Genomic DNA, 25075 nt, shown 5'->3' with positions numbered 1-25075 from the left:
TAACTGAATGCTGTTCATACACTGAGCATGATTGGCACTGCTTAGCTCCAGATCTTGTATTACAGGTAGGGTATTTGATGGTAAGGAATCATTTCAGATTAGTACAATTAGGAAAAAAATTGGATGATGGCTGACTTCACACATGAAACCCCAACACTGAGCCTCTATTTAACCAAAAGAAAAAAACACAGCTGACTCCCATAAACTACTCTCAATATCTACAATTTAAGGAACTAGAACAGGACACCACAACAAAAGCAAATGTGGTACAAAACCAGAAGGAAAATGGAAAATGGGTCATTTTACTCAGCACAGCTTAAGTTCCCCCAGAGCACTAGATAGATGTAATGAATTCTGTGTTTATATGAAGGGTATCTGCCACAAGAATAGACATGGTTAAATACAACATCCAAACTAAGTACTCAGCAATTCCTCTTTTAGCACATCAGGCAGAATAATCAAGTTTAACTGAAAGGAAGTGCACAGCAATGTGTGAATGGAGGAAAAAAGTCTGAAACAATGATGAATAGCAGAGTGTAACTGTGTAACAGGCAAATCTGTCACTACAGTAACAGTTATGAATTATGTTTTGCAGCAAGCCATGCAAAGGTAACATCACTTATGCAAACATTGCTAACTCCACACAGGAAACCTACACTAATCTTTTCCTTAAGGGTAAAAATGGGCTAAGGAATCATTAAATGTGTGACTAAACTGTACTATGAAACCCTTTTCTTTATCAAAAAAGGTTTTTCCTTTCTTCTCTAGGAAAGAAACTGCTGCATTCATATGCAGTTACACTGAATCCAGTCACTTCCTCCTTTTATGTTTCTCCACACATGCCCACACCCAATTTAAGATGTTTTCTATCTTTAGTTTCAAGTTGAATATTCCTTTCAGAGTCAAACAGCTCAGCATTTCACTGAATTATTCGGTGGGATAAACTTTCACCATGCATTGGAGATAAATTTATTTTGCGAGTGCACTTGCCAGCATAACTATTTTAGTCTGTCATAAATCCACACACAGCACCACACCAGAAAAACTAGTTTGTGCATCGAGTTTTCAGGCGGCTCACGGAACAGAGTTCTGTGTTTCTGCACTTTTGACACACATTATTTTGGTAGTTAACAACATCATAACAACAGAGACTGTGCGTGTTAACACGACAAATCCCACTGCCTGTTTCTCTTGCGTCAGTTATTCAAGTATCAGTACTTTAAAGGCCTTTGAATTGAACTTTTTATTTTCTTTCCTGTCTGAGTGGCAAATGATGGTTTCCCCAGGCGGTCCCGCCGAGCGTAACTCGCCTTCCCAAGAGAGCAGGCCAAGGGCAGGTCTCTGCTGTCCCGGACAGCGGGAACAGCCTGTCCCGAGCTCTGCAGCACAGCTCCCTCCAGGTTGACACCGGTCATGTGAGTCCCTGCCCTGTCCCAAACTCGCCCGAACGCCGTGTTTGCACCCCGGTGTGTGAGAGGCCCCGACAGCTCCCGAAGGACTCGCGGCTCTGCCTGACACCCCCCGGGCACCACAGCGGGGCCGCCTCGGACACCGCGGATACACCGCCGGGATGGAAAACCTGCGTCCCTGCCAACCCACACGGCGCTGCCGCCCGACCCCCGCCCGGTCCAGGGCACCAGGGGTGACCCCAGGGACAAGGGGGTGACCCCCAGGGATAAAGTGGGGTGATCCCAGGGGCAAGGGGGGTGTCCCCAGGGACAAAAGGGGTGACCCCAAGGGCAAGGGGGGTGTCCCCAGGGACAAAAAAGGGTGACCCCAGGGATAAGGGGGGTTCCCCCAGGCACAAAGGGGGTGCCCACACTGCCACCCTGGGCGCTGCCCCCCCTCACCCGTCCCGCCCGGCCGGCGCGGAGCCCTTTGTGTGCCGGCGGGGCCCCCCCGCCCCCGGCAGCGCTCACCCGCTGTCCAGCTCCAGCTCCAGCTCCAGCAGCGACTGGGTCCGCTCGGAGCTGCAGTGCAGGCACCACATGGCCGGTCCGATGCCGGAGAGCCGGGGCCCGGCACCGCCGCCCCTCCCGCCCCGCCCCGCTCCCGCACACGGGCACGGCGGGGACAGCGCACGCGTCGGGGGCGGGATTCCCGGGAAAAGCGCGGCTCCCAGGGCTTCCCCCCGGGGCAGCCGCGCCTGGGGGCCCCCGCGACCAAACAGCAACACCCTCTCTTAGGCTCCGTATGAATAATATCCTGTAATAACACTAGAGAGCCGCGCTGGCTGATCTCTGTAGTTTGGGGGAGCTCCGACGTTTAGTGAGAAACTAAAGATGTTGCTGAAATCCGGTACAAGAGCGAGCGTAGTGAAAGGCCCAGCTGTGCCCTCGTGGTGTGTGTAAAACGTACCTCTTATTTAGAGTACATACCGTCATAAAAAGAATCTAAGCGACTTTGCTTAAACCCCGTTAAACTTCTGGCCCGAGCGTACGTTTTGCATAGTTTCCTAAGGAGGTGTTAGGCATGGATTCCAATAAGCCCGGGTTTAACTAGCTTTCAATGAAACTCAAATACGTTAAGGAAGGACACACCTACACAGGCTGTTTTTAATGTCACTGCAAGTCTCTAACCAGAGACTATTTATACTGCAATGCCTGCTTTCAACATCTAGTGGTTATCCAGACAGTCTCTTCCCTTCAGGTCTGGGATCGACAACAACCCCACTTTTTTCTAGTCCTGACTCAACACAGTCCTGCATAAAGCTTCATCTCCACTTTGTAAACAGAGACAAATCCAAAGCAGACACAAGCAGTTCCCAAAAGTCAACTGCTCCTTTGGAAGCCAGTTTCCATTTAGGAACCAAGTGCAGACAGTTTTAGCGTGGGCTGTGAAGGAGGAGACGTACTGGAAAGGGCGGCTGAGGAGCTCTGACCTCAAAAGCAGTCACAGAATTTTTTGAAGAATGTGCTTTTCTGAAGCCACTTCAAACCCAGTCTTCCTTCGACAGATAGGATCATGCTAGATCAGCAAATAACCAAGCCAGGCTAACACAAATAACCAAGCAGTGCTAACACATCCCATTCCAAACACCGCGTGGATAATTGTTACATGCAGCTTTCCTCCCCATCTATGTCAAGCATCCAGAATTCTCAATTTAGTTTTGCCATTCTGCTACAGAACTGTTAAATCGCTCCTTGCTTTAATAACTCTTTAAAGTAGAGGTTAAGCACCAAAATCATCTACATATTTAAGACCTTGCATGTATTCCAACGGGGGGGATTAAATGCAGAAAAGCAAATTCTTGCCGCACTACGCAGACAACATTGTGGTTTCCGAGTCGAGGCAGATGCAATTACTTTTGGAGGGACTTTTTGTTTAAGTTTCAACATTCCAAAACCATCTTCGTTGAACCGTGATCCGTAGTGCATAACCCAGTTTTCCTCAGGTAACAATAACCATAATCCATACTGCATAATCCATCCTCTCTCAGGTGCTCATTTATCATAGACCTTGACTTTTTAGGACAACTTTCTGGTGGCACATGGATACATTTCTTTGCCATCCTGACGACATCTGTGCTGAACACACAGAGCTGATGTTTCAGGTTCTATAAGACAGAGCAGAAGAGGCTCTCCTAACAACACAGAGCCAATGTGGGCTTTTATTCCACTTTATTTATCTGCACTTTGGGTAGACAACTTCGGCAGAACCAATAGGAAGTATCCACTCCATTGTCCTCCCACTGCTATTCTGACATCTAACTAGCAATACAGTTGCCACTAAGATATTGTAGAAATATCACAGGGAAAGGAGACAGAAAACTAATTTTCCATGTCCTGGTATCCTTATTCCGGGCAATTTCTTGGAGCACAACACCAAGTTATCTCTGAGCCATTAAAACACAACAACTTGACTTAAGCAAAAATGAAGCAACTGGGAAATCTCTGTGCAAGAGGAAGTGAACACAGATTTCAAACCATGAACTTACGCTCACCAGATCAGCCCAGAAGTTTGAGGAAATAATTCTGAAGGAAGCAGTGGCTGACCTTGGGAAGAGCTGGTTGTGCCCACTCGCTGTAGTTGCTGCTTCATTCACTTTGGGCCGCTGTAGTTTTCAGTCAGGTGCCCAGCAAATGGCACTGCCAAACTTACAAAGGCTTCGTTACCATTCTCATGTTTAACAATGTCTCAGCAGTGAATATATGCTTAGGCTGTTTGACCTTCTTTGCTAAAGCTAACCCTGTTTTATTTCTAATACAGAAATATAATTAAACCTTAGATTAAGCACAACACTGAAATTTTGGTTTATCCAGTGATTTACATAAATCACTGCTATTTAATGTGTTAATGGCTAAAACAAAGTTTATAAACCCCCAGAGTGCAACAAACTCAATTTGTAATTATGAGCACGCAGCAATTTGTACAACATGCCATCTAAATCTACAGTAATTATGACCCTGCTTATAGGGTAATTCCCAACTTAATCACATTTAATACACCATTATTTCCAAGATCTAAAAGGCTGAAACGGGCATTTATCTTGCATTTTGCTTGAGTAAAAGCAAAGGGTTACAAAGAGAAAAAAACAGAAGGAACTACCAGAGAGTAGTTTTCTTCCTGCAGAGTATAAATACAGCCACGCAGCATTGTACAATAAAATGCATTCACAGGTCAAAATACATGTTATTCCTCTCACAGTAGGACTTGGGGGGATATTAATCCAATTCATCCACTGAAAAGAATATGCTAACCCATATGGATCCTCCACCTCCTCCCTCCCACGGTGAATTCTCTGCTTCTCATGCTTACCTGTACACCTCATGTAAACCAAGTGTTCCTCAAAAAAGATTGGGATGTATCAGTTTCAAGGATGTACAGCACAGTGCCCGTTCACCATATCCTCTTTTGGTGCACAATGAGACTTATCAACCAACAGTAATTCATTCTCTGACTGTATAAAACATCATAATGTTCCCACGTGACCTGGAATTACACAGGAATTCTCAAATATGCCAGGTAATTCTTCAAAAGCTGACACGCTGCTGTACTTATCCCTGTTTTGTGTCCCCCCTAAAGTGCATTTCTTATCTTCTCTCATACACATTTCTGCATTTCCTATGGCTGTGTACTTGTTCATTTAATTTTTAAATGCCAACACACAAAAATCAGCATAAAACAATAGCTCCAACTTCAGTTTGGCTTTTAAACTGAACTTATAAAGCCTTTAAACAAACACATCTGGGAAAAGGCTTTATGTTGTTGGTTGCTATGGAGTAGGCAAAACAATGATTCTTTGTAGTCTTTTTGCTCTCCTAAGAACAGACCCAAAGCCTATTTAAGGCAAAGGAAATCTTCACTGACTTCAATGGTTTGGAGACTCGAAGTGGTGCTTTGCAACTGTCTGTCTCAAAGCCCCCCACTCTTAAAAAACATAAACCAGCATTACTGCTGTGAGAAGGATGGGAATAGTGAAGCACAAAGAGTATAAACCAGAGCAGAGGGAAAACAGAATAACTTCTCACAGTCACCTTGCAGATCAGTGGGAGAACTAAAAATGGAACAGATCTGTCTACATGTTCTGCTTATTTATCCCCTCCCATAAAACAAGATGCTTCGCTCTGCAGAGGGAGAAAAGGTCCATGTCTGTTGTTGGCCCCTCAAAAGAAACCTCACCTGTGAAAGGCTTTGCTCTGCAGCGAAGTCTCTCCTTACCCCTGGCTACAAGATTTGGATAAGAGCAATGATTTTGGAACAAAAAAGGAAATTCCACATAATACCAGGTTTTCAAAATGCTAAGATATACTGATTTATCCAGGGTGGGAGCATGCAAGCCAGGCAACCCTGCAAACTACAGCAAGTTGTGAAGCACATGTACAAAATCTCAGCAACGACAGAAACAATTCCTAAAGAGGCTCAGCTTGCAGTCAAACCATTAGACCAGACTCAAAATTCCTGACTAAAAATTCCCTGCTGTCACTACTCTGACCTGGTTTTGTCCCTCAGAGTCAGTAGCTGATCCTACAAACGCTCCCCTGTGTGAGGAGCTATTGTAAAGTGTATCAGTGGTGCACCATAACGCTGCCTGGCTATTTACATCCCCAGGAACAGCACTGGGAAAAGTTACATTAGGCAGAGCTTTGTAGAACAGGATTTAGGTGTCTCTCTCAGAGAGCTCAGAAATGCTGGTCACGCTGCTCCTGAACTGATTTGTTCATCCTCTGCTCCCCACAGTGCAGCTCACGGCAAGACACAGTTTTGCTTTTCCACAAAATTAATCAGTTGCCAGAAAACCACATTTCATTATAACACTATCAAGATATTTAAAATTTCTCTTGGTAGATCCACAGGCACGTGGAATATTTTTTTTTTTTTTGGTGCAAATGTAGCCTCCCTTTGAAGAGAATTTAGCAGAGGGCTTTCAGCAGCTGCCGATGTTGCCCTGACAGAGCCCAGCAGTGAAACGATACCTGAGGAGCAGCGGCTGCCAGCCAGGTCAGTCAGCACTGAGCCCTGGTTCTTCAAGAGAAAACATCTTCTTCCCACAAATCCACGGACAGAAGGAGAATGGATGCTTGGAAATCCCCTAGAGGCAGTACAGAGGCTGACCAGAAGCCAGACAGCCCCTTAGAAAGAAATTCATCTGTAAGCCAAGAAGGCCACTCTGTTCACCAGAAATCATAGATCAAGTGAGAGGGAAAGGAAAAGGGAAATCTCTAATTTGCATTCTCAGGGCAATAAAGGCAGGACTCTGGACCAGAAATACAACGTGACTGCAATTACAGCTCTGCTGATACCATTATACATATAAAAGTCTTTTGTCTCTTCAGAGTGAAATATGTACAAGAACAGAGGCGGGATTCCTGACTCCCGATTCCCTGCTGTCCTCCTTCATTTCAAAATTCCCTCCTGGCTCCTTCATTTTTCTCACTTGGAGTGCCACCTTCTCCGATGAATCCAGAGTTCCCACAGCTTAGGACACACCTAAAGCATTTGCAACCCCAAGTCACTGAGTTCCAGGGCTTCTCTGGCTGTGCATTTGGGGCCACTACTGAGAAAGGGTGGTGGGCACCAAGCTCATGAGGGTCAAGACAGAGAAACCAAGGATGTAAGGAATGTATCCTGGTGCTCTAAAACAACAGACCTTACAGAGGGGAAGCTGAAACCACGAGCTCCCCCTTCCAGACTTACTTAGTCATAATAAAAGACCGAAAAAGCAGATGTCACTGAATAAAATATCTTTCAACGAAGCTGAACAGAAGACACCCAGTGAGATGCCACAGGTAGTGCAGGGAGGTAATACACAGTATGGAATGCTTTTTAACACCCCGTGTAAACCAACGGCACCCAAACCATCCCTTACAAATATGCTACACCAGAAGGTCCCCCACAGCCTCCTCTTTTTTTCCTGCTTTCATTTCATGGCAGTAATAATGTGCTGTCTGCAAAAAGCATTTCTTTGGGATTAATGGCAGCTGAGATTAACAATGCTTAGTTGTGCTTCATGTCATCATCTCAAAGCTCTCGATCCCCAAGAAAAGCACAGTTATGTTTACTTGGTATTTAATGTTTTGGGTTTTTTTTTCCCTGTTTGCACAATTCATATATTTAGTAAGATGTCTGAGCTTCTGTGTGCACAGTGGGTTTTGTGCACACACATTAATGCCAAGTAGAAAAGCACATGACTGGTTTTAACATTTTTTAGTAATATTTTCTGATTCTGCAAAATACAGAATTGTGTTTCTTTGGAGAAATGTGTGAAAAGAATTACAAATCCCATAAATAGTGTCTGAAAGCTTGTGAAAGTAATTATTAGTCAGTCTTAAAGTAAATATCGGAATGCTGCTACTTTCTGTTCTGCACAGAACTGCCTTCCCCCCAACACTTGTGACATCTGGCTCAGCATAATGCCCTATATTGAGAAATCACATGTGCAGTGCCTGCCATGGAGAAGTACATATTTTCCATGACTTGCCTTTCTGCAAGCAGCATTGGAAACCCAGGAATTTTTCTACTTGAAGCTCAGATTGCATTACAGTTGCTTATTTTGATAGCAACCACTAAGTTTAAACTGTTAGTAAAATGGCAAGCATCACTGAAATTCCCATATATAAATAATAATTAAAAAAATGACCAAAATCCAATTTTAAGGTAAAAAAATCACTTTTTCACTAACTGCACATTTAAACACATGGGTAAGAACAAGGTTGTAAGGAAGGTCTTATTATTTACCTAATAAAGTTAGACTTAAGGGCATTTAATGAAAATATTTTCATGGCTTCTGTCTTAGTACATGACTGTGCAATGCAACAATTTTTAATTCAGTATTTATGAATTAAAGTATTTCTTTACGTTCCCATACAATGGGAATATATTTATTTCCATTCCCTTTTTGTCCAATCCACCAGCACGGAGGCACACGGGGGGATTCGGAGAAAAGACTTGATTCAAAGGCAGAAACATTGACAGAGGTGACACTTCTCTTTGGCAGCTGCTCCTCCTCAGGCTGATCCTGTGCCAGCACTAGGGCCCTGTTCCACACAATTCAGGAAGGCTTGATGTGAGTGCAAAGGTGATCACCAAGGGAAAACAAACCAACAAACCCCCGTTCCCAGCAGGGATCACGATGCAAAAGGAGTTATGTCCTAAGGTCACCCTATAGACACCCAACCCAGGGAACAGCTGCAGCACCAACACACTGCTGTGTGCCAGCCAAGGCTGAGCCTCATTGATTGACTTAAGGCCACAAACCAGACTCAGTAACTATAAAAACTCCATCCTGCCTAAAATTACGCAGCAAATATTGACTTTTTCCATGGTGATCTTTATAATGGTGTTTTGAGCCAGATGTAAACAAACACAGGAGAGGAAGCAATACCAACACCCCTCGGAGAAACGCCCCACACCAACACGGAATGATGAGTGGGGGAAAAAAAGGTGTGTTTTTGCTCCACAGTTTCGTGCCTGGAGCCTGGAGGGCTGCACAGAATATTTCAGTGACCTCTCCATGGAATGTGAGGAACTCCCAGGAGAAAGGCTGGGCTGCCTGGGCTATTTTCACAGGGAGACAGGACACCTCTGCCTGCCCTCGGAGTGAAATGTGCCCATCCTGCCTGGGTGGAGCAGAGCTGAGACAGGGCACTCCAGTCTGTGCCACTGTCCCACTCACAGTTCCAGGTCACACACCTGAAAATGCAGCTGCTGCACAAGTCTCTCTAAACCTGAAAAAACAGGCAAGGTGTAAAAGGGCAGGATAATGTTATGTTACCTTTCTAGGCATTGTTAAATCTGGGGATGAAGTGGTCAGAAAACACCAAATCTAAATGACAGTGCTGCCTTTTGCATGCAGTGCATCAGGGATTTGGAGGCAGGTTATTTATTACTACAGAGTGATAAATTCAAGCCTAAGGAGACTGAAATGTTTGTGGTTTGTGGCCAGTCATGCTGAGCACGCCAGCACAGAACGCAGAGATGGGGCTGTTGAGTACAGATGGCAGCACATCACCTTCTTCACAACACTCACCTGCACAGGGATGGCAAGGGGAAAAAGGGCCAGGAGAACTCCTCTTTGAAACTCTTCTATGCAGAAAACTAATGTGCTGATACGTTAAATGAAAGAAGAAAAGCGTGTCCCCACTGTCAGATCCGCAGAGAACACCCGGCAAGCAGCCCTTGGGACACAGACCTGCACTGAAAAGGCTTCCCTGAGATCTGCCTTAAACCTCTACAAGGCACCATTAGCAAAACAGCAACAGAGGAAACAATTTGCACGTGACAGTGCACAGCACGTATTTGTTCAGAGATGAACAGGATATATTTTGTTTCCTTTGGGAAAGGCAGAACTGAATTTTACGCCGTGCACAAAGGTTATATTTTGGCACAACTGCACACTGAATAAAGAGAGTGTGAAGACACCAAGGTGCCAAGTTTTCATCTTTTAAAATTACTACTTACTGCAGTCCTTGTTTTGAATTTAGATAAAATAGAAAAACAAATTATGGTCCCCCCCCCACCAAGGGAAAACCAGAGGGGTTTCACTGAATGGCACACACTGCTGAGTGCTGGGCAGGGCAGCCTGACACAGCACAGCCTCCTTTGAGCAGCCCTCGGAAGGAAAACTTCCACACAACCAACCACCACCTGCCCCACGAGGTGAGTAGCAAGGCACCTATACCATAAACCAAAGCATATTTTAATTCACTGCCTTCAAAAGGCAAAAATGGCAAAAGAAATCACATTTCTGTCACCCCAAACAAAAAGGTTAATTTGCAATAAACTACAGCACTGAAAGCACTTTTAGCTTTTGACTGACCTTTTGTCCTGTCTCAGAAACATTTAATAACTTCTCATCTAAATCTTAGACTAAATTAAGTCTCATCTAAATCTTAGATAATAAGAAAATTAAAATCCATTATGCTAATTAATTACATGGTACAGTTAAGGGTAGGTACCCTTTCAAATGCAAACAGTTAATTTGCAACTAGAACCACCCCAGGTATCTTAGGACAAGCTGCTAACCAGTTGGATATTAGGAATGGGAAGGAATTTGAAATTTGAATTCATTTGCTTTACCACCATAATATGTTCTTTTCCACCTCCTGTCTAGGAGCCCATGCTACAAACTCCAGTATCTTGGCAAATAAAATTACCTTGAGGTGATAAAAGAATGCACTGTAAATGGGTGATCTTTGGCCCCCACCATAACATTCCTCAGGGAATCAGTTTATATCAGCGTTATTTATCTTCATCCACGTGCAGGAAACACACTCTGGACTCAATCTCTTCTCCTCCTCAGCCCAACACACACAGGACTGCAAGAGCACTGGCAATTTAATCGATTTGTATTCTTTATGTTATCTGACTAGAGAGGTTTCCTCCTTCTCTAGGGTAGAATTTATCCTCGTGTGCTCAGAGCTCTGCTTGTCGGGAAGCCAGAAAACTAAATTACAAGAAACACTTTATTTTGTTGATGGGCTTGCACAGGGGTGGCTGAGGGCAGAGCATGGCCAGTTCCTGGTATCAGCTCCCACCGAGTGGGTGGTGGGGAAGAGGGATGCAGTTCCAGGCAGTGTTATTCCATGGAAACCACACTGGAAAGCTCTGGGTCTGATGAGCCTGACAGGTACTGACAGTGGAGCTGAAGATGAAGTAGGCTATTTCATAGAGGGGGAGCCATCTAGAATCCTCAGAAGGTTTCTAGGATGAACAATATTTTGTGGACTGAGGATCTGGACTCCTAAATTGAAGTTAAAGCCAAGCTTAAGGAGCAGAACCCACTACGGAAACCACAGCGGGTGAAACCAAAGAGGTGGCACAACCCAACACTGGGTCACCACAGCTCTTCTCAGATACTGCAGATATTTTGTTCCTGAACAACCACGAGGAAAAACCTTACTCTTAGTGGAAACCTGAGAGTGAGATGTGGCCTATGTGCAAAATAGCCCAACCCCTCCTGATTCTCCAGCAGTGCCTGAGAACATCCCCTAAATGTGAGGCACACGGAGCAGGGCTCTGCAATCCATCCTACAGTCCTGGGAAGGCACAGAGAATACTGAGATATTATACATATAGCATCAAACCTCCCCATCACCTTCACCATCAGCAGACTATAGCTTTGGGCCCGAAGCCTATAACACAAAATTGAGGTTTGCAACCCCACTGCAAAGAAGAAAATAGGGTGGAACAAGCACTTACATGTTTAATTATCAACTAAACCCCTGGTATTTAAGTCTAGGAAGAGAATTCTGACGTCCTAGAGACAGAAGAAAAATAAAGGTAACTGTAGCTCAATAGGAAGTGTTAGAAACCTTCCCCATTTCCTTGATTGGGTCACCAGCTTGGATATTATGCCATCTTTCGTTTAAATTATGAACTGCAAAGTGATTGAAATGTGAAGTATCGCTCAATCAGTTTAAAACTGAACATCAAGAAATCCGGTCATACTTAATTTAATGTTATTTGTCTTCCTACCAAAAAAAAACCCCAAATCAGAGAAATTAAGACTTTTTAATCTTGCAGCTCTGCATCTGATACTCTGACAACTCAATCCTCTAGTTTTTACAGGTAAATGATGATTTACAAAATGTACAGAACTAATTGCCCAAGCAGTTGAGTCTGTCCAAACCATATCAGTAGCTTGCTCTGCAGCAGAGGTTTTTCTCCCACATCACTCAGCAGTCTTTTGTTACCCACCACAAGGAATTTCAACAAGTAACTTAAAACTGGCAGCAATGAAGCACCTATATTTACATGGTTCTCCTTCCACAAAGAATTTACCTGGGCTAAACATCAATGAGATCATTTCTTTTGCTTTGACCCTCTTATAAAGCAGCAGAGCCTGTCCTCATACTCTTCAGTTGGTGATGTTTCCTTACATTTATTTTATATTAAATATCTACTTAGAGCATACTCCATCTATTAAGGACGAAAGTATCGATAGCAGGAAGGTGTTGTGGGTTTGGGTTTTTTTAGTCATCAAATTAGCTTTCACCAATAGCAAAATACTCAAAGCATCCCTTTTTCTGCTGTCCCAAAACCTCCCCCATAAACCAGAAGGAATGAAACAGTCCAACAGTCCAAGCTGGAGTTATTTCAAACGGATTCTTCTTGAAATTCACAGGAAACAAGTACATTTTGAACAATGTGGAAAGATCACCTGACAGGCACTACAAAACTCTTATTTCTTCCCTCGAATGGAGACTGTGTGAGTGCCAATGGCACCTACAGGCCTTTCCCAAGACAGTTAAAGTTTAAAGTTTGTGCCATTATCCTTCCGTGACACAGAGCTGGGAGGTTGGGATTTTTTGGTTGGTAAAGTCTTAAGAAAGCTCTTGCTCTGTACTCGGTAGCACTGGGATTGTGGAGAGCAAGTTGTATTTTAGGGCAGCTGAAAGGAAGAAGCACCATTAACACTGAAGAAAGGTGAAGCCCTCCCACACTGTGACAGAATGATCAAGGCTGGCCTTCAGTGACAACTCACCTAAAACATAATCAAAAGAGCTCTGATAAAAACCTGCCCACAGACCTAGATTTACCCTCCTTACAATGCAAACAAAGGTATGTAAAGCAAAAAAAAAAAAAAAAAAAAATCACATGTTTAAAATAAAAAGCTCTGAATTCAAACCTCTCCAGCACAACAGAATTCCATGCAGAAACTGGAATTCAGTGCAAATGCTACTTCTGTCTGGGTGTTCAGAAATAAGATTTCTCTTTCAGATAATAATGATGGTACAACTTCCAACCCTGCTCACATGCTAACAGGAAAAACATCGGCCATTGTTTCTCCCAAATTTTCAAACATTATTTTACCGTGCAGTAAAATGCACCACCCCAGTTCCTTCTCTCCTCCTGTTCCTCCTCCACCCAAACACAAGTTGAACAGTCTCTCACAAATTACTGTCTCCTTTAAGTCAAAGATAGACTCTTGAAAAGACATCTGGTGAAAATTCCTGCATATGCTGTACATGGCTTTACATAATTCCATGGTGGTCCTGCAGGGAATTGTAGCGGCACATACACTCTCCAATTAATTCACTTCTAAAGATGAAGGATTAATTATTTTAAACCTGCTAAAGTCTAGACATTTCTATAAAGTTTTCCAAACAAAATAACTTCTTGTCTGTGCTGAATTTTATTATACCAAAATCACCATGTAAAAATCTCAGGGATTCATTCCTTACTCAGACTAATTCCAACTGCGTGCCAGATTTTCTCTGTCCAGAACAGAATTTTCCTCTGCAGTGAGAGGGCTCATTCCTCACACTTTAATTCTACACAAAGCAGATTCTACATATACAACTCCGAGCATGTGATATCAACACAGAGAAGGATGCAATAAGCTTTGGGGGAAAAAGAATCAGGGAGTTTTATTTTGGAGAACTATTTGTGCCCTGCTGCTCTCAGAAGATGCTGACTCACACCTACAGCTGCAGGTGACAGAACAGCATCTCCCTGAGGGGAGGCAACTCCCTCCCTGCTCGTGAAGGAAGCAGAGAAGATCTGACCTCACCTGAAAGCAGAAGTGGCAGAAATTGGATGTAACTGGAGCTAACCAGGCCTTCTGGGGGTCTGGTAACCACAGCCTGGGCTCTGAGCAGCTCTGCTGGTGAGGAAGAGCTTGGCAAATTCCCAAAACGGGGAACAAACGCCTGGAGCAAGTCAGGCTGTGTGAGAGGAAGCATCCGGAAACACACTGAATGTTCGAAGTCTGTATCAATCAAAACATAATTTAATCAATTTACCAAAGCCATTAGAACGTTCCCCCCTGGGCCAAAGACAAAGGCACAAAAAAGCACCTCCTCTTGGCTTGTTTCTGTGAAGTGTGGCCAGACACACTCCAACCAGGAGGCCAGACCAAAATGAGCATGGTGCTCATTTCAAATGAGGTTTCCCTGACTGCTCCAGTAAGAGATCTGAAGATGTAATTTTGTATTTTAAGTATACACTGGTGGTTGGTGCATTAGCCACATTTTGAAAGTTTTCTCTGGCCCATTCTCTCTTTTTGGAGCTCGGTGGGTTTATTAGAACTGAGCCACCCAGACTCTCTCTGCCATGCTGTCAATACAACAGTTACATAAACCTTCCTCATTGTATTTGTTGTGCTCAAAACCCAGCTACTGCAGACAGTTTTGAAATAATGCTAATATTCCATGGGCTCAAACAACAGGCACATCAGCCCCAGGGAATTAGCTGCTACAGATCACACTGCCTGGCTCCAGTGTGGAGGAGTGAGGATGCAGATCTTTACCATTATTGCTTTATTTATGGCTAAAGCATAACATACATCAGGTATAAACTCCCAAATCTGTATGCAGCTCTTGGCAACTGTTCCTTAAAAGCTGTAAATCTAAAGCTCTGTAGGTAGAGCAATCTCAAAAATGAGTGAAAGTTTGCTGGGGGAAACAACCTCTTCCCTCAGTATTATGATTCTACTTAAATAGTGCAAATAATATGGATTTTCCAATTAATTACATTAAAATAGATAATGCTTATGATTTCCAATAAAAGGCTCAATATAGATGTACATTTTTGGTTTGCAGTGTGGAAAGGCTGCTGTATAAATAATCCAAATGACCTTTCAGATTGAACCAAGCGACATAGTGTTATAATTCCTCAGGTAGGATAAAAGCAGGATGTAGCTGACAGTAATCAGAATAACCTGAGAGGCTTGAGACAGGTGCTGGAACAAAGACTCTACTGAAATAGCTTTGTATTTATATTCAGTATTTATACCCACAGTATTCTTATACGAAGACTACTCTAAGAGATAAAACTCAACTACCTTTGCTTGAAGAAAGCAGAAACAATTTAGCTTCGAGAGCCACGTCTGGCTCTCCTGTTCATGTAAATGTGGCATTTCATATTAAAATGCTGCAGTGAAGTAGACTAGTTATTATTTCACCTGACACTGCTAAAGAGCATTTAGGTCAGTCAGCACAAAGAGCCAGCTCTTCCCTGGTGCCAGCTCTGAGCAGTGTCCTGCTGCTCTCTGATGAAGCTGTCACTTCCCCACGTGACAGAATTTAAGATCAGGTGACATAATAAGCATTTTACTTAAGCTGTGCTGTTTTACGAAAGTAAAAGTCTATCAATATTTACTTTTTCACTAAATCTTTCAGATGCATCTTGCTAGAACTTACTCCTGCTGGCAAGAGAACACAGCACAATCACTCTCAGAATGATAAAATGAGGCTCCTTCTCGTTCACAGACAAATCTGCATTGAAATCATCCTCCTGCAGTGTGGGGAAACACACACAGCTTTGGGAAAAGCCTTCCCTGAACAAAAGGTTTAAGCATCTTTAGGGACTTTGCCTCATCCTAAGATGAGGAGAGTATTCTGGCTGTACAAATATACACACAGATAAACAGGACAGCGATTTTCAGGGTATGAGACACCAAGAAGATTATTATTAGCAGGATTATTCATCTGTGTTTTCCCAATATGGCTTATTTCAGAGTTGCTCTTGATTTATAGATGGATAATGAAACAAGTGTGATCTTACTGGAGCAAAAGCATATGAAATGAAGGGAAAAACACTGGAAAATGAGACAAAACCACAGTAAACGTATTCAGCGATGTCCAACACTTCCAAAAAACTTTATAGTTCCATTGAAACTGCACTGGCTGTTATCAACCACCATCTGGGAATCCCAGCTGAGGAGACACAGAGCCACCATGTCATTTTGTTCATGTTTTTTCTAAGCCACAGAAAGAGTGCATTTCAGAAGGTTAGTAAACACATCACACTGTAATTACTTTGTTCCCTCTCTGCGTAGTAAAAGCTCATATATTTTTTACTGCATGTTCCAACTCAGATTTTATACTCTTTATATTATGGCACCCTGTAAGAAAATATAAAATCTACAATAATGCCTTATGTGCAAGTACGTTTTGTAGCGGAATTTATAAATATTAACAAGATAAAATTTACAAGTACAAAAGACACCATTTGCAGCTGTAAATGTTTAATTCTGAGGGAACGGGAATAACGGAATAACGTTTTCATCTTCATGCAAGTCATGAGCTATATTAAAAGAATACTTGTAAACAAAGTGTTCAAATAGCAGGACAAACCAGTTCTGATCAGAGGTGATTCAGAGTCTTTTCTGTTACCCTTTCTAGTCTTAGTTCAATATATGACTTTAAGGTCTAAAATATCTACTCAGTATTGGTAGGAATCTGGAAAATGGAAGCCCAAATAATAACCTCAGTTTATTTAATCCAACATACCCTTCCCTGGGTAATCAGTGTTACTGCCAATACCAAGAGCTGGGTTTTATATTTATAAAACCCTTTTCCTGAATAGACAATGAAAGTCTGTCAAGGTCCTCCCCCAATAACCCACTTGGATGAAGGGTCACAATACTCATCATCACAATACTCATCACACGAGCAACGGACCAACACCCTCAGAAATTAGTTTAAAGCCACAAATTAGGCTTTTGCCTTTAAAAAATTAAATAAACTGGCACAGTCACCTTAGCAACCAAGTTCAGAGCTTCTGGAAAAAAAACAAAAATCTGGATCCAGGACTGAGGGTGGGAATTTCAAAGGCACATTGGAAGAGCCTGGTTCTCATGGGACACTACAGGGCACTGGAAAGCCTTCCATCTGAAATGGGACTGAAGAAAAGCCTTCCACGTAACCAAGCTGCCGTCCTGCCCGGGCCAGCTCCTGCCCCAGCAGCAGCCAGGACCTGCTGATCCCCAGGCCAGCTCCTGCCCCAGCAGCAGCCAGGACCTGCTGAGCCAGCAGAGCATCGCTGGTACGTCACCGAAGGGAATTTGTTGATGAAGGTATTTTCCAAACCAGTAAATAAACAACCTCGCAGCCTAATTCTCAGGTATAAACAAGCAGGCAAAGGGAAGATGAGCTGCGTGTTGTGCTATTAAACTCTTTAAGTACAATTTACAGCTAATTGCCTTTCACAGTGGAAAAACCCCCCATCCCTCCCCAACCAGCTCCAGCTTCCCCAAGGTTTAATTGCCTGCTCAGACTGGGATGGGAGGCTGGGGAGAGTCTCCAGCTGTACATCCAACAAGGGCAGCTCAGCAGACGTGTGCAGTTCTAGTGCTTTGCTGCAGGCCAAGAGTTCCAGGAAGGGAAAACCTCATGTCTTCTGTCTCTCATTAAATGTTGGTGCACCATCGTAATTACAAAATACCATCTGAGAGGCCTTGCAGTCCTTTTCCAGCTCCAAAAGGCATCTTAAAACTTATTTCACAAACAGAAGAATTGAAATAAGGGGAAAGGGTGTTTATATTTATAATATATATAAAATATTATATATCATATATTTTATAATATATTACAATATATTATAATTATATATAATTATTATACATAATATAAAATTATATATTTATATAATAGATGTAATAAGGGGAAAGGTATTTATATTTAAATTATAAATATTTTTATATAAATATAAATATATTTATTATATTCATTGTAGACTACTAAGACTGCACTTATGAGGTGTTGGATTATTCATGCCCAGAATCCAGTTGGCCCTTTTGCTCCAGTCATTTCACCACAACACAAAATGCCATAGTAGTTACCCTGGGGTGTAGAAACTGCTGGAGGCACACAGAGTCCTCTTGGCCCTGAACTGTCCATGGTGTTATGCTTGAATCTTTAAAGAGTAAATAACCCTTTATTGATTAAATTGCTTTTAAAACCAGTATTTTAGTCCCTTGATTTTACGTGTGTACATGTAATTTTGCAGACAGACACAATATGCCTTTTTTTTTTATCTCTACAGAATGTACTTGCTCTCAAACCCCAAGGGTGAGGCAAATGAGACAGCAGTGCAGGGTAGGATGCAACAGCATTTTTAAATTAGCCTACAATTGACTTGAGAGCAGCATGTGAAACTGTGTCCTTACAACAGCAGAAAGGTCTTCTTAAATGAATTCCAAAGGAAAAACATTTACTTCTGAATTTTCACTGAAGCAGGTGCCTGAAATGCTGCTGTGCACGTTGCAGTCATGTGTGTCCTCTGAATGACAATAGAGAGACAGAAATCATTTGTGAGATAACCAAGCTCCATAGTTTGTGTTGTGTATCTTCCTGTTTCAAGCCACACACTGCAGGGGGCTGTTTGGCTATTTTTAGCCATGTTCTTATGCTAACATATCCTACTTTACCCCATGTGTATAGACACAAGTATCTCCCAGCTCTCTACAGCTCTTCACCTGCATCAATTCAGCCTCCACGACTGTCATTACTCCAGGTCATGTTTATCTTCAGGTCAAGTCTCCTACAGTAATAAGTAGGACTTTCTGTAGCAGTTTTATATTGCTAATCTGCTTCCATTACCTTCAAAACGAGCTGTAAAAATGCATTTAAAAGCACTCACCTCAAATTTATTTACACTGTGTGGATATATACTGGAATAAAAACTGGGCAAGTTCTCATCTTCCTTCTGGAAGGAACAATAAAACTGCCCAGTCTCCGGTGTGATATTAAGTTTTCTTTATGATACTCTGTGTATAGGATGTACTCCTGGTTTTACAGCCCAGCACAGTAAGGGCCAGATGGTGTTGGATATGGGCATTGCCACATGTCAACCCGTTCAGAAAAGAGCTAATTTGAGTTAAACTGAAATATCTTTTATTCTTTGCCCTGACCCTCCCTCTTTCCTCTATGAGAGAAACTCTGTGGGAGCCAATTCATGATGTAGGGGAAGAAAGATCACATCTCTGCTTCAACAGCCTTTCCTGGACCTCCTCTCCACTCTACACCAGCTCTGTATTTCACTCTGCCTAAAAGGGGGAAGAGGGAGAGCTCAGCCATCCATCAGGAGCTGAGGGTTCAGCCTGGGAGAGGCTTTTCAGCACAGCAGGGACAGCGGCTGGCAGGGTGGGACAGACTCAGTGCTTGGAGAGCAGCAGGAATTCAGGCTCCTCCACGGGGGAAGCAGCTGCAGAGGCTCATCCCCACCCAACAGAGCCTGGAGCAACTTCAGGAATCAGGAACAACTTGAACCCTCTCGGCCTTGGTGTCATGACCCACTCAGACTCACCAGTTGGAAGGTGCAGAGCTCCGGGTGCCCGAAGCCAACCAGACCCACCCCAAAGCCACGCTCCCAGCTGAGCCCCGACACGGGCTGTGGGAGCAGCTTCCCAGGGCTCTCCTGAGAGCCAGGAGGGCTCCCCGGACTCGTTATGCAACAGGCCCACAAATAGTTCATTGAGCACAGGCCTGAGGATTAGTCTGGTTCAGCTGGACACTGGAGCTTAATCCTCGCCAAGCAACAGCGTGTGGCAAAGGCATTCCTCGGATTTGCTGACAGGAGGGATCTGCTGCCAGAAGTCAACCAAATATGTAAGCTTTCAGAACACAGCATTTCCTCAGACACTCAAAATGTCTATTCTCTATTACTCCTCATAGTAATTACATCAGGCAACTTCACATCCAGTTGTCATGAAATGCCAGCTTGCTCTAGGAAAAACATGGGAGGTGGCATTTTAGTCCTATTGCAAATGACAGTTCAGGGTCAGCAGCAGGGCACAGCTGAGGGGAACTTACGGAGGAGAATCTTGCAGTGCTGGCACTAAAAAGGGCTCTGCTGCAAATTTTACTCCCAGTTTTCTCTGAAGTAAAGCAACAGTTAAGCTCTGAGTAAGAACGGTGTTGTCTTGGCTGCCCCTCCGTAGACACACATTTAATTATTGCAGATCCACAGAAGAACCGATTATGTTCCAAATTAAACTCCCTCTCTTGTTTCTGCCCTTTAATGTGCTGACAAACAAAAGCATGAAATGATTTGTATTCATCATCAGGATGGCTGGGAGAGGTTCAGAGCTTAGAGATGCAGCCAGGCCAGGACAAAACTGTTCCTACTCGCGAGGGAATTTTAATTGCAGATGTTTTGCACAAGGTAACAAGGAATCTCTGTGCTGAGACTGCAAGGAAAAAACAGTCTGAGAATTCTGTTCTGTATTTATAGAATTAAAAAATGGTGACCATTAAATTGGGATTACATCACCACTGAGCCAACACCTCATCTCTCTTGGTGGTGGTGATCTCAGCCACAGAACTCACTACTCCACCCTGTTTTGGCAAATAAAAATAAGCAGCTGTTTGGAGCATTTTGTGAATATTGAAAATATATTTCCTCATATTCTGGCTAACCATTTCTCTCTTTTTTTTTTGGTGATAAAAATGAATAGAAAGAGAGCTTCAGTTATTAGAAAAATGCATTTCCAGTCCTCTGAGGATGTTTATGGAACCTTGCAGAGAAGGACCAAACCAGCTTTTGTGAAGTCACAGAATGACAGAATATGTCAAGTTGGAAGGGACCCACGAGGATCATCAAGTCCAACTTCTGGTCCTGCTTCAGAACTGAATAATAAGAAATAAACATGTTATTCCAACCCAAAGTTCCTTCCTCTTTAAATTAAAGGTCCATAAACGTGCAGCACTCTGGCAGCCAAACAAAATGGATATTTTCCCACAAAGAAACCCTTCTTGACTGGTACAGAAAGAGTCTTGGCAAGCAAAGCACACGTCAGGAGCTAAAATGGACACTGCACTGAGGGGAAACTGCCCGCTGGCTCCTCCACCCTGACAGGGGAACTGTGTCATTCAGGGTGGAAGGGTGGATTAAAATTAATTGTCTAGTGCAGGAGTCAGCTCTGCAGATGAAGTGAGAAGAAGACCCTCGGGCAGAACCCTCTGAAGTCTCTGCTGACCAGGGGCAGCTCCACCTCCCTGGGTGAGGCCAGGGCAGCTCTCCCTGCTCTGCCAGGCTGTCCCAGGGCTGGGGCAGCACCAGAGCTGCTGTGCTTTGCCAGGACACCACCAAAGGAATTCAGTGTGAAACACAAACGTGTTCCTACAATTAAAGCACCTATTCAACAGCCAACAGCCTTTGTGGTTTCTTCACACAACCACAGCCACAAAAACGTGCCCTTATGCAAGGGCTGCCGTGGCTGTGCTGCCTCATGGTGTGCTCAGAACGTCCCACCAGCTGTCTGGGGACAGCAAACCTGCTATTTCTGGATCAGAGAGGCCTGGGCACAGAAGGCATTATATAAAGTACCTCAGCTGGCCAGGCTTGACCTCGCCCAGGGTTCGGGGAGGGTTTCTCAAGTTGGGGCCGTCAGAATTCGGCAGGTGAAGGTCAGGTTCAGAGGAGGGAGTTAGATACTGCACAGGCATAATTTAGTGTCACAGAAATGCCTTCCAGAGCTGTTCCACCATTCTTCAGCTAATAGGGTGGTTATTTAAAGAAAGAAGGCTCTTTGCAGTGATCCAATCATTTGGAACAGGACTGCTGTGTGACCAGCTTTGGTCACACATTTTTCTATTCTTATTTAGGGAACAGAGACCATCTAGTTATTTCTGCACAACTGAAAAGATCAATTAAAATATTAATTTCCATTAGTTCTGATTCTCTAGAATACTTGCAGACAGAGCACCTGTCAGAACCAGACCAAAGCTGGCAAAATGCTCAGGAAGGGCTTAATAGTTCAACAGTAAGTCTCAAGTATTTTCATTTCACTTCATGCCCACGAGCCTTTATTTCTTTTACATTACTAATACAAGGCAGTCTCTGCTCTGTGCTGTCAGGACAGAGTCACAAATTGGTGTCTCTATCCTTAGGGAAACAGTGCTGTGACAGGTACAATCAGGCAAGGCAGGCTCTCATTAACTGTTCAGATGCATGAAAACAGTCAGACATTTCTCCCTCTAAGAACTGAAGGAATGAAAACACACCAATTTTAAGTTGTGAAAGATCACATATGCACATTTAAGAGCTCAAGCTAACTGTGGGAGGTGGCCACAACATTACCTCAGAATTTCACTAATTTTGTTAGTATTTAGACTGCTCACAAAATAGATTCAGAGGTACAAACCACAAAATGTCACACAGCAGGTCTAAATTCCCCTTGCTGCAGGAATGATAAGTTTTGCATCTCCTGACAGATCACATCTGATGGCTTTAGGACTTAGATTAGCTCATCATTTATCCAATTGACCACTGCAGAGGGATCTACTTCCTCAGACCAAACCCACCCACAGTTCCTCCTCCTCTTTCTAACAGCCCACTTTTGTCACCAAGGTACTAGAAATGTGCCCCAGGAGGGGGGATTCTCTGCACAAGGTGAGCAGACAGAAACCTTTGTGCAGCAAGTTCCAGTTCCCACCACCCCAGGCAGCCTGAAGTTTGCTGCTCAGCAGTTTGTGTGAGCCATGAATTAAGGTTGCTGGCTGGCTGGCTGGCTATCAAAGATCATCAAGAAAAATCCTGTTATATCTTCATATGCTTGAAAAGCATGAGCATTTCTTCACTTTGATACATGTCTCTGTTTTCTGTTCCTCTGTGAGCTGTAAAGTTCAATCACCAGCTTCATATTTCATCTCCCACACCTCAAATTCCATCTGGTTGTGTGAGAAACAAATGTACACTCGGGTATTGTTCTAAACAGAGGTCAGCAGAGACATTTACCCACCACGAGGGTGCTGCAGCTGCCTCTGGGCACACCCAGGGAGCAGTGATGCTTTGCTGAGATATGGGAGGATGAACAACCAGCTCCTCTCTGCAGGTACCTCCCCACAGCAGGAGGGATGACGTTCCAACCAGTGCCAGCATCCACCACTTCTCACTTGTCTCCCTCACACTGACATCTGTGGTTGCTTGAGCCTGTCCTTGATACCAAAACCACACAGGCAACATCCTCAGGGGAAGGATCAGGCACAGGGAACTCGATTCTGGAAGTCTAAAGTGAGAGAAGTCATGACGAGGTGTGAAGTGACAGCACAAACCTGGGGAGGACAAAACATCTTTCAGCCCAGGGGCTGATGGACATAAAACTGGGTTTATGTCTCACTGGGGTGTCCATGGAGGCAACTACAGAGGAAACTGCTCCTACAGATGAGGTGCATATTCAAAGATATATTTTCTCTGATGTCCCTCAGTGACCTCATCGTTTCCCCCTGAAAAGGGTAACTGCACATGGTTGCTTTTGCTTGTGTTTTCTTATATGATCCCAATGAATTTTCCTCAGGTGATCCCACAGATCCCACAGCTCCTGAGAAAGTTCATGGCTGCTAGAAAACTGAGATCAACAAAGAATCATGAGACCATGAAAATGGCTCATGTGCAGAGGACTCCAACATCCTCATATTTGTAAATTTTTAGGAAAAACTTGTTGCATGCCAAATATTTTTTTCACCCAATAAATTATATATTCACAGTAAAAAAAAGCTTCCTTTTTCAATATTCTGAAGAATAGACTGAAGCACAGACTTCAAAAAAAAGTGTACAGAAAGCGTTAATATTTGATTTTCCACATCTGACCTATTTTACACTTTACCATTTTACATGTTACAATTTGTTACTCCAGGTAACCCAGCTCTAATAGACACGAGCCTATATTTAATCCAAAGCACCCAGACAATCACTACACAGTCCATGAATTCAAGAGACAGAATTTACTCAATTCCATTTTAATTTCTATTGTGTGTAAAAGTGTTTAGAGTGTGAGCCTTGCTAAGAGATGACAGAATATCATTATACAGTAATTCAAATGCTTTCAAGGCTGCTAAGAAACCTCCACTGTACTGACAGGCCCTGTGAAGCACTTGGAAATGCTGTTTCATCCATTCTAGACAGGCTTAGGATAAGAAAATTCATATAATAAGATCATATATTTACAGAACATAGGCTAACCTTTAAACTTCCTGTAATCATATTATCCTGAATCATACAAGACCTGCAGCATTGGCATCACATGGTCCTTCTGAGTTGAGATTTTTTCAGTTTGTTGTGAGCAGCAGAAAATCTGGGAGGACATTCCTGCAAGATGTGCATCGTTCTTCTTATCCAGGGTCCTCCTCCCAAGGGCTCTGAAATTCTCTAGCAAGGCTGAACATCAGCTTCCTTTAAAAACACTGAGCTCAGGAAAGGGGAAACAGCTTGGCTTAGTATTTATGTGCCAAGATAAATAAAAATGTCAGAGGAAGCGAAATTTTAAAAGACTGGGCAAACACCCTGAGAGGGTGGCTCACTTGTCCCAGTATGTTCAAATACCCACACATTTTTGGGGTTTTTTGTTTTTGTTTTTCCCATAGAAAAAGCAACTGGAAATAAAATCTATTCAATAGCACAGTTGCACTGTGCTCACAAGCAAAGGGGAGATGAGTCTCAGATGAGGTTTGGGCAGGTCCCGTTTGGCTCCCAGCAGATGTGGTTCCTTTTCACCAGCGTTGGGTTTCTGTTCCTGGGACCATGTTCTTACCATGGCATGTGCAGCACCTGCTTTGTGCTCTCCAAAACATCAGCCCAAAAGTGGGATTTAGCTCCCTTTGAATCAGAAAGCCCAGCTTTGGTTTAGCCAAGGTATTAGTCAATCCAGGCAGTAAACATTATATACAGTGTTATCCACTGAATTCTGAGCAATTGATAAGGGAGACAAAGTAGCACCATAATGATAAACCAAGGAACACAGTTCTCCAGCTTTCATTCAGAGAATGAAAGTCTTCTCACCACAGTTTGTCCTACTCTAATACCAAACTCTAAGATCCAAACTGGATCTTGGGACATTCATTCAAGGATATCCTTCAGATCTATCTATCTATCTATCTATCTATCTATCTATCTATCTATCTATCTATCT

General features: G+C 43.3%; 1 protein-coding gene and 1 long non-coding RNA gene across 11 annotated transcripts in view; both read right to left on the bottom strand.

The window, feature by feature from the left end:
• IQSEC1 (IQ motif and Sec7 domain 1) overlaps window positions 1-25075 on the bottom strand; it is a 331221-nt gene that overhangs the window by 63383 nt on the left and 242763 nt on the right. Inside the window, exon 1 of one of the 10 annotated variants that reach the window (XM_027703158.1) lies at window positions 1920-2031. The exons of the other annotated variants lie outside the window; for them this stretch is intronic. Within the exon in view, the coding sequence (XP_027558959.1) occupies window positions 1920-1990 (71 nt within the window). The 5' untranslated portion in view covers window positions 1991-2031. Of the gene's footprint in view, window positions 1-1919; window positions 2032-25075 lie in introns of those variants that run through there. 10 annotated transcript variants of the gene reach the window in all.
• LOC113977222 lies at window positions 18382-25002 on the bottom strand. Its single transcript, XR_003537289.1, has 3 exons — window positions 24130-25002; window positions 18644-18708; window positions 18382-18447 (listed from the first exon to the last, which is right to left on the bottom strand). It is a non-coding gene; the product is annotated as an uncharacterized LOC113977222 (long non-coding RNA).

The sequence above is a fragment of the Neopelma chrysocephalum genome, unplaced genomic scaffold (genome assembly GCF_003984885.1).
Source record: "Neopelma chrysocephalum unplaced genomic scaffold, ASM398488v2 Primary Assembly neopelma1_209, whole genome shotgun sequence".
Classification (NCBI taxonomy): Eukaryota; Metazoa; Chordata; class Aves; order Passeriformes; family Pipridae; genus Neopelma; species Neopelma chrysocephalum.
Note: the sequence above shows the minus strand (reverse complement) of the source record. Positions and strands in the feature narration are given on the sequence as shown.